Raw genomic sequence first — 10,448 nt, 5'->3', positions numbered from 1 at the left:
AGACCATCCGGGACCCCTCCGGATTGATTGGGTTTCTATTCGGACACTCGAGTGATTCCTTGTCTCCCTTTGTTCCTGGCTCTTCCTCGAAAGTCAAGGGGTCCGAACATCTGGATTGCTACCCAAATGTCCGGGCACTTATAGTAAATGGCCAAATGACTCTATTTTTTGGGCACTACATATATCCCTCCACCACTCCGGTAGAGGGATGACCACTTCATTACAAGACACCCGAAGAACACCAAGTGCTCCCTCTCACTCTCGTCCACACTAACTCTTAGATCTAAGAGAGATTCTTGAGAGTTAATGAGATACATTTCACCAAGTGATAGACCCAATCCCTCATCGGAGTCCGCGACCTAAACGTCGTCGATGGAGGTTAGGTCCACGATGGACGTAGACGGGCCAACCTCGTGGTCGTAGAGGCTCGGCGTGAACCGTTGGGCGGCGCGAACACGTGCATCTGCCGACGTTCCCGTCCACGATCGCCAGCGCCACCTCCGCGTCTGACTATGTTGCGACCGCGTTATTACCGGGGCGAGCGCTGCGCACGGCCTCGTAGAGTGCCCATTACCCGACGACAAAGTTTGGGCTCTCTGCGGTAATGGCCGCCACGGCCTCGCTCGCGAACTTGGAGTAGATTTGGCCCTCCGCCAACCGTCGATGCGTGAGGAGGGTGAGGTTGTACCGCCGCTCCTCCTACGCCAGCCGGAATGCCCCCACTGGCTGCGGTGTCAGTTGCTCCTCCGCCATGACAACGTTGAAGTCCGCCGGTGCCTACTTCATGGTGAAGACGACATGGACAGGTGCAGGCGAGGGTGGCAGACACCTCCTCCATCGCGGGGTGGTCATCTCTCACCTTCAGCGAGCTCGTTCGCAAGGCAGCCTCTATCCAATGTGCGTGACATGCCTGCCAGCTGGACGCAAGGCTGGACAAGTTGAGCTTCCGCTCCATCGAAAGGCTCCTCACGTCGCTCTAGAGCTTGTGGTCATGGCAGAGGTGGTGGTGGATGAGGAAATGAAACAGATGTGGTGCTATGCGGATCGTGCCTGGCATGCCCACGTATAAATAGCAACGCTGGCCAGGCCAAGCGCCGGTTGTGTCAATGCGGGCGTCAAAGTTAGTTTGTCGGCCGCCTTGCCTGTTTAATGTTGATAGACAAATGACGGGCAACCGATTTCAAAGTGGTAGATAGCTGTCCCATCTTGTATAGTCCAGACACATCTCTCTGACATTTAACATGCGAGGAGATCGGGGCTCGGCCAACGCGCCACTTCAATGCCGGATGTAGTGACCGATTGTGTCCGCTTTGGACTAGCATGAATGCAGCACAGAGAGTAGAGATGCGTTCGCGCGGGGGAGGACGGAGCGCGAGAGATGATTTTGAGTGGGACCGGGGTGTCGGACGCGCACGTGGCGATAGTCCCGACGCTTGCAAAGCTTCCGATTGTTTGCGTCCGGTTTGCGGGATTTCGGATAACCGAACACGTCCGTAAATAGTGGGACATCACATTGGATGGTAAAAGGACGTTTGCAGGCAATTTGAGGGTCGCGTTGGAGACGCCCTTATTTTCGTTTCCTATAAAATAAAATAAAGAAGAGTTCCCAATTCTTATTTTGATTTTGATATTTTCCGAAAGAACCCTCACAGCCCGTTAAGCCCTGGCTGCTAGTTTGGGTTCCGCGAGTTTGTCTCCCCCCTCCCCCGCCGCCGCCGCCGCCGCCATATACCTCATCTCCGTCCCAGTTTCTCCTCCCCGCCCCACTGCTCACACATCTCGTCGCCTCTCCCGAATCCGCGTGCCACTAACACCCAAACCGCGCGTCGCTGAGCGCTAGCTTCCGCCCTCTCTCGCCGAACCTCGTCCTCCTCACCGCGGGCCACTAATTTCTGTTGGATTCCGTGGTTGGGTTTGGATTTGGAGGCATGGGGGAAGTGGAGGACATGCTCAAGGACTATGAGATCAAGAAGGAAGGCGAGGCCGAGATCCTCATGCTCGCGAGTAACGCCGTGTTCTTCAATCCCGTCCAGGTATCTTCGCGTTCATATTTGTCTGTTGTTTTTATTATATACGATCTGGATTAGGGATTAAATCTGCACTCCTTAAGTTAACCTTTAGGGCGTAGGCGTCTAGTGATTGCGGGGCTTTGCTTTATTGCTTTAGTATGTATTGTTACATCCACAGCTGGCTTCTAGTTGATCGGCGTGTAGCAGTTTTAGAGCTTTGAGTTACTTTAGGGCTCCAAATTGGGTGCTGGGGCACGATCAATTATGTGATTGTGTTTGGATATGTATGTGTCAACTTGACCTCGCTGTACTATGATGGTGGTTTCTGCCTAGCTAAACCACTTTTTCTTAATTCTGTTAGCCCTCCGCCCTATACTGTTTTAAATTCTAAGTTTACAAATGTTCAGAGATCTATCAAAGCCCCTAACAGCTAAGCATCTTTGCCTACGTGGTATTCTGGAACTGGATAAATCAACTGGATTGATATCTGTATGGCTTCAAATCCTATGACTTGGTTTCTTTATAATACTCCCTTTTTTTAAACGGCAAAGTTTATCTAAAATTAATAGGTTTCAAGTTGCATTGTGACTTTGTAAGTCCCTAACTTTTGCCATAGAGAAACATGATGATGGAATGCAGAGTTTCTTTTTTGAAATAATTAGGTATTTGTTAATAATTATATTATCAGGTCAAATATCAGCCAACAGCTCGGGGTATGGTGTCTGAAACAGCATACTAGTGGGACAATTTCTTGCTGGTAGGCGGCTAGACGGGCAGTATAGATGCTTGCTTGGTTAACACTGGCTATTTTTTTTTTAATAAAAGGGCCAAAGGGAAACTACATACCATTGTAAACTTAGGGTTACTCCTGCAGCTAACCATCATGCATATATTCCTGTAAAGCTCAAGTTTACTGCTTTGGTTAGGTGCACAACAGAGATATGTCCATTGCTGTGTTAAGGACATTTGTTGCCAAGCGCAAGGAAGAATACGAGGAACTGATGAATAAAAGGAATAATAAGTCTCATAAAAAAGGCAATCAGGTTGAAACACCTGTTGTAAATGGAGACACTGCTTTAACTAGCCAGCATGATGAAATCGGTGTTGTTCATGAAAAGGAGACAAATCAGGCTACAAATGAAATAGAAGATCTGTCAAAAGAAGAAACAAAGACACCTTCCAGGAAAGTAACCAGAGAGCTTAAGCCACCAATTGTTCTTGAGGTGAGACTTCTAGTACAAATGAGACATGTCGTATCTCTTTCTGCAAGAAGTTTGGAGCATAGCGACATCCAGTCAATTATTTATTCACATATTAACACTACCTGAGGTCGGATTTGCACTGGCAACAAAAAAATGCAGGCTTTAGCTGCTTCTGGGTTGAGGTCTCTCCGTTATGCTCGTGAAGTTGATGGATTAGGAAAGGTAGTTGCTCTGGACAATGATAAAGGTAATACACACGTTTCTAAACTTCTTTCCTAGTTATGAATGCCGCCGTGCTTGCATTCAATGTGGTTTTCTTTCTTCAGCTTCTATTGAAGCTTGCAAGAGGAACATCAAGTTCAATGGGGCTTCTGCTATTAGCAAGGTTGAAGCTCACTTGGCTGATGCTCGAGTTTACATGCTCACACATCCAAAAGAATTTGATGTGGTAAGGCTTCTAAACATTTTCAAGATGCCACTGTGCTACTTTGCAGGAGGTTTGGTTGGTGTTTTGTGTTCATCTGACTGTTTGTTGGGGGTGAGGGCGTTTACTTATATTATGTTCTGTCTACTCACTTCATGATAACTCTGGTAGAATCTTGGGCAACATAATTGTGGATTTGCTCCTTTACATGTTTATAGATTTTATGTATGCTACTCAGGTAGACCAAGGTTCTACTGTTTGAAGTATTTGGAATTTGTATGTTGTAAGGCTTTATGTGAACCTTGTTATTGGTCTGTAGGCCCAAAGTACTAATGTAAATAGGACATTGGGTCATTGCGTTAAGTATACATGATTATTACAGTAATTTTACAAATAAATGTTATTTAAGATGTTTTTCGCATCGCTTGTTTTTCTTCTCCTACTTTCTTGCTGGTTTATGTTTCTCCAATGTCTTTTAGGTTGATCTTGACCCCTATGGGTCACCATCTATATTCCTCGACTCAGCTGTACAGGCTGTTGCTGATGGTGGGCTATTGATGTGCACAGCCACTGATCTGGCAGTACTTTGTGGAACTAATGGAGAAGTTTGCTACTCCAAGTATGGGCAGTACTCACCAAAAAGTTCCAACTGAAGAGTTTCTATGTTGTTCAGTTGTTCTGTAAGTTGTAACAATCAATTCTGTTGTGTAGGTATGGTTCCTACCCAGTCAAAGGCAAGTATTGCCATGAAATGGCTTTGAGAATCCTCCTTGCCTGTATCGAGGTACACAACTCCATTGAATGATTTCACTCTGAACTTTTGTTATGCTGAACCATGATCAGTTGATGAGCTATCATAAAATGCTATCATGAAACATATGTTACAATTCACAAATTTCAATATCTATGAAGGTACTATATTTTTTAGTTTCAGTTACAAGCTTTTGCTGAATGATCTGTAAATTTAACTCTAGTTCCCATGTTTTGTCCTTCGGGTATCTTAATTCTTCCCATGCTTACCATTTCTCTTTACACCAGAGCCATGCAAATCGGTACAAGAGATATATTGTGCCTGTTCTCTCTGTGTATATGGATTTCTATGTCCGTGTTTTTGTTCGAGTATTCACGTGAGATTCTTTTTACCTTCTTTCTGTGCAAATACTCTATTATGTTCTTTATTTAGTTCTACTTGGCAGTGCTTCTAATTCATCATAACATATGGATTGCACTGCAGTTCTGCAAGTGAAATAAAGAATACCCCACTTAAACTTTCTTATGTATATCAATGTGCCGGCTGTGATTCTTTCCATCTTCAGTCCCTTGGGAGGACTGTTACTAAGGTATGTATTGCGTATCATTCACCCCTCCTATAACTTTCCTCAAATTCCACGCCAGAGTCTGAAGCTTTCTTTTTCCTTGTTCTTTCTGTTCGGACTGAAGAATAATAGCTTGAAGCATGCGCCTGGTATTGGACCTGTTGTTCCTCAAGAATGCAGCGACTGTGGAAAGAAATTTAATGTGGGTGGTCCAATATGGTCTGCTCCTATTCATGATCAAGATTGGGTACTTTCTACGCTGACAGATGTTAGGCAAATGAAGGATAGATATCCCGCATACAACAAAATTACTTCAGTTCTAACTACTGTATCAGAGGTATTGCCATGGCTAGTATCTCTCTTTTGCCAAGTTTTATTGTTGATGCATATGTGATTATGCAAAACTGGTCCGTCAATCCTGGGTGTTATCGTATCACCAGATTGATGGGAACTCTTGAGAATTTTTAAGCAAGACTGCTCAAATGAACTATTAATCATAACCCATGGTAAGATAAAAAAAAGACACATTTAGAACCAAGGAAGAATTTTGCTGTCCAGTAAATTGGTTACTCCAGCTAGAAGTAGTAGACCATTTCTTGGTTTGTTTTTTCCCATTTTGCTTGATAAAAGCAGAAGCTTGTAAATGGTCCTTGGTTGTAGCGAAGGATTAGAATGATTTTGCAGTAATTTAGACCATCTAGCTTAGCATTTATTTGTTGTGTGCATATTTGTGGATAGATTATATGGGACTGATAAATTATTATGTGTTCTCTTTAAACTTCATTCATGTTTTCTCTTGTTATGCAGGAATTGCATGACATTCCATTATTTTTTAGTCTCCACAACATATCTGGGACTGTGAAGTGCACATCACCATCTGCAGTTATGTTCCGGTCAGCGGTTATAAATGCAGGATATCAGATCTCAAGCAGTCACTGTAATCCGCTTGGGCTGAAGTCTGATGCCCCCTGGGATGTTATTTGGGATATCATGCGCTGCTGGGTAAATATTGATTGTTTGTGAATTTTGATCACAACTTCCATTCAGTATGTAGCCTCAAGTACCCCATGAACTTTTATTTACCTTCTAGCTTTCTGGAATATTTGAACGCAGGTGAAAAACCATCCAATCAAAGAACAGCCGCGTGACTCTCCGGGCACTGCAATCCTTTCTAAATCTCCACAGCTAGAAGTATGCTATTTGTTCATATTACACTGTCCCTTGTATGCTTGTATGTGAACAAAATTGTATATTTACTTCTCATTTATGTTTTCATCATAGGCAAATTTCTCTAGAGCAGTTGCTGCCCTCAGCAAGGCTCAGGTTAAGAAGGTGAATCGGTTCCTTCCAAACCCAGAAAGTCACTGGGGTCCGAAGGTCAGAGCAGGTCGGAGAATTACTAGCAAGCATATCTCTCTGTTAGGCGCAGAGGCTCTCCATGGAGCTATGAGCCACCAAGATGGAAATGGAGCGGTGACAGATGAGCCAGCTTCAGATACTGGAGCGACTGTCACGAATGAAGAAGAGAATGAGCCTTCAAACAAACGGCAGAAAACTGGCGATGGTGAACAGGCCAGCGAACCTTGATCGACATGGTCATCTAAACTCTAAACTTTTGTTCGTTAATCTTGATATCACTAGTTGTTTCTTTCTTATGAGCCAACAGACTATTGATATTACCTACGGTGACATGTTTTGGGCAGTGAATTTTGATCAGGCGATATATTTTTCTACATGTATGATGTGCCAGTTGATGGTGATTTAGCTGTGACAGGTGCATCAATGCACGTGTATCTCGCAACTCTTTAGCGACAAGCCCTAGCCGCCGCCGCCAAGAGAGCCAACCCTGTGGCTCCCCTCCGCCGGTGACCTCTTGGTCGTTGGTGGTGAGGGGTATTGCCGGATCCCGCGTGTGTGGATTGTTTTTGCTTTATGTTCTAGGCCCCTAGTAGCTTAGGTTTTTGGATCATTCGACCTCTTGGTTTCGCGCGTGTGGATTGTTTTAGCTTTATGTTTTAGGCCCCTAGTAGCTTAGGTTTTGGGATCATTCGACCTTTTGGTTTCGGCGGCGATGATGATGCTGAATAAAGAGGCTCTGGATTCTTCTCGAGTGAGGCGATTGTCTGTTTGTTCGGTGATGGGAGTTAGAAATCAGTCTGTTCAAGCGGGGATCTTGTGGCGGTGGTGTCATCCTTGTGGTGGATATGTGTCTTCGGGCTCCACCGTTGCGACGGCGTCCGCTCCAACATCGGCGCATGGCATGGCATGGGAGGTAGTCCAGGAGCGGATGCAGATTGTGGTCTGCATCCGTCTGCATTGACGACAACTGAAAGACGAAACGTGTGCTGAGTTTGTGGTTGATGGATGACAGGTATGGTTTCCTCCTCCGGCGTCTTAGTCGTGGCGGGGTGCCAAATCTAGAGTTCGATGGCGTGTCCGGAGTGTTGTCTCGGTCTAATTCGTTCAACAACAATGGCTTCATTTTTGGCGAGCCACCTTGAAGGTTCGCAAAGCCGCTTAGCTCGAGTGAGAAGGTGGTGTGTCATTTGTTTTATTTCGGTGGCTGCTATGGTGGTGTCTGAGACATGTGATGGGCGTTTGTGTCAAACTCTGAAACGTTCTGTTGTCTTTTCAGTTTTTCATGTAGGTCTTTATGTAAGTTGCACTTTGATTTTTATGATATGAATGAGACACGTATTATCATATAAAAAAATTGTGGCATGTGCTATTTTACAAACGAAGGCTGTACTTATGTGTATAACACAACAGGACTCACTTTATGTTGGCTGCTTAGTTGTGGGACCGTCCTTTGTTGTACCGCAAAGGTCACATGAGCTGGATAGACACATTGCGCAGGAGATTAGCGCAATAGCGCAATATTCTAAACCGAATCCCGTGCAAACCCACAGTTTTTCGTTTGCCAAATCATAAGGGCCTGCTTGGTTACCTACGACCAATTTGTTATCCATGCACTTGTGGCCGGGAGCCTGACTTCTGCACTTCGTTTCGCTGCATACATTGCATCATTTGTTACCTGACGTTTGGTTGAGGATTATGTTTCTTTTTTAACTGGGAAAGGCGCGCGTCAAATTCATTTCATTCAGCTCACATACATAGTACATCGTGAATTACAAAGCCCTGAAGATGAACTAGGGAGATCCTAGAGATGAAAGAGCAATATCTATGTCTATGAGCTGAAGAAGTACATGCAAAGACATGTTCTTGAGTATTGTTTAGAACCTGATGAGCAACATTATCAGCAATGGCATTGAGCTTCCTGAATGTATGGTAAATGCATGGCTGCAGCTCGCTGGATATGGAGAAGAAATCTGCTAATGAGTGGCTGATGCTCGAACGTAAAGGAAATCTGTAGGTGCTGTTGAGGCCTGCACTTGAATTTGTGTCCCTCCCTGTCCATCTGCGATGTCAATGAAAAGACCAATTCCCGTTGCTACTTCTTGTGGCTGAATTCCTGGGATTTTTTAGCACATGAAAGAAGCATCAGAGAAGATCTTTGTACCTACACCAAGCAGATCAGATTTGATAGAATTAGTATCTTGGACAAATTGAGTCTGAGACGTGCTATGATGTTGTTCCTTGGAATTACCCTGTAGATCTTAACAATCAGCAAGTGCTTTTGCAGCGTGATGAACCTGCAGAGGGAGACCATTTCTTCTGACAAAAAGGCAACCATTCCTAGACTTCCAAAGGCACCAGAGAAAATTGAAAATATTAGAAATGTTGGCATAGGGATGATTAATGTTCAACAGCGTCTGAATGAGTTGATGTACGGAATGATTATTCTCTACAAGATGATCTACCCTAAGATACCAAGGATGACCAAACCAAGCAGCCCTGGCAAAAGGGCAGCTAACAAATAGATGCATATCATCCTCCTGTTGGTCACACCAACAACAATTGGTGGCAATGTGCTGAGAGAACCTACCAGCTCGCATACCTATGGGAAGGGCTTTGCGAAGGAGCCTCCACGCAAAGGTTTGGACCCTTGGGGACAGTTGTTTTGTCTTCCACACCTGCTTAAGCATGTCCTTAACCAAAGAACAAACCTACGCGGGACAATTGTTTAGCTGATTTTGTATGTCCCGCAAACAAAGCTTATAAGCACTTTTTGAATTGCATCTGCCATTAGGTGTGAGATCCCAATAGAGAATTTCAGGACAATCATCATTGATAATAGGAGTGTAAATAATGATGGAAGATGTAGGATCTTGAAAGAGCAAAGTGATCAAGTCATTGTTCCAAGTATTATGTCCCGGGTTCCATAGATATTGGACCTTGGTTGGGTAAACAAAGTGTGGGTTATGGTTGTGAAGATGCACCAAAAACACGGCGTTTGATTGCTCCTGGCCCAATGTCATGGTCACGCTTTTTCAGTAGTGTCAAATAACATCCTGCAATATGAAAATAATTTCATATGCCATTGAGATGAAGGGACGAGCAGCTCGCAGAGGGGAGGAGCATGTCAAGTGCAGGAGATCTGAGCTACCGACACCGCCTCTGCTGGCATCACATATCTAAGTCGCCACCACAATTGATGTCGATGTCGAGTAGCCTCGATTAAGCGAGTAAAAGGAGGTGAGGCGTCACATTTCGGGGCATCCTCGACATGCAGATTTGGGTCTTTCATCATCTTCATGCCTGCACCAAAGTGTATACTGCTTTTCGCTTGCGCTCGCCTCAGTATATGGGTTGCTTTGATTCGAGCGTTTCTAGCGAGTCAAACTCTGAGCTGCTTTTAAGTTTCGTGCGCGTGCGGATCATTGCCTTTTCTGACCAACCAAACAAAGCTTCTTTTACCCACTCGACATTTTTGGAGGGATAGCCTACCAAGCATGCTCTAAGAGCATCTACGGCCGAACTTGACAAATCCGATCCCTCGAACACCGGGCGCGTCCGCGACAGTGACCGGTCACGCATCAAATAATCCATTCCAACCAGACACCACAATTAGCATACTTCAAATCCATACAAACTCATGCAACTACGTAACTATGCATTGCACACATCGTCTGGCTACTACATCAGGACATGCTATCGGACTTCCAAAATTTGGCATGTTCTGCCGCATGCTAGATATGGAGAAGATCATCCACGGTTTCCCTTGTCCTTCCCGGCATCCTTGTCGTCCTTATCGCGCAAGTAGCGGTCAAAGACGCAGTATGGATCTAGCTGGATTTGCTCATCGTCGGAGCTGTCCAAGTTGTCCTCTTATCCTCTCGGGGAGGGGGGGGGGGGCGGTCCGGCCACGGCACAAACCGCCCGATTCCGCTCATAGGCGAGGGCGTGCGTGTTCCTCCGCTGTCGCTTCTTTACAATGCAGGCGCGGATGGCATCCCCCCCCTACGACAGCCAGCGCCGCCGCATCAGCCGCTTCCGCCACCGCCATTTTGATAGCGAGCCGGGCCTTGGCCGCCCTTATCCCCTCCTTCCCACGGTGGGCACATTGGTCCCGGTAGCTCTCATACTCCGGCGGACT

The 10,448-nt window shown here is 45.4% G+C and overlaps 1 protein-coding gene across 1 annotated transcript; it reads left to right on the top strand.

Annotated features, from left to right (window-relative positions):
• The first annotated feature begins 1,642 nt into the window (after window positions 1-1,642).
• Window positions 1,643-6,686, top strand: LOC147976207 (tRNA (guanine(26)-N(2))-dimethyltransferase 1-like). The gene is made up of 12 exons (XM_087518618.1): window positions 1,643-2,033; window positions 2,936-3,232; window positions 3,371-3,458; window positions 3,538-3,659; window positions 4,115-4,254; window positions 4,347-4,419; window positions 4,674-4,762; window positions 4,870-4,975; window positions 5,076-5,288; window positions 5,759-5,953; window positions 6,065-6,142; window positions 6,233-6,686. The coding sequence occupies exons 1-12, from the start codon at window positions 1,929-1,931 to the stop codon at window positions 6,536-6,538; spliced, it is 1,812 nt and encodes a 603-aa protein (XP_087374744.1). The 5' UTR covers window positions 1,643-1,928; the 3' UTR covers window positions 6,539-6,686.
• Window positions 6,687-10,448: the final 3,762 nt, after the last annotated feature.

The sequence above is a fragment of the Triticum urartu genome, chromosome 4A, assembly GCF_056163025.1.
Source record: "Triticum urartu cultivar PI428250 chromosome 4A, HENAU_Tu73, whole genome shotgun sequence".
Classification (NCBI taxonomy): Eukaryota; Viridiplantae; Streptophyta; class Magnoliopsida; order Poales; family Poaceae; genus Triticum; species Triticum urartu.
This window is presented reverse-complemented; position numbering and strand designations above follow the sequence as displayed.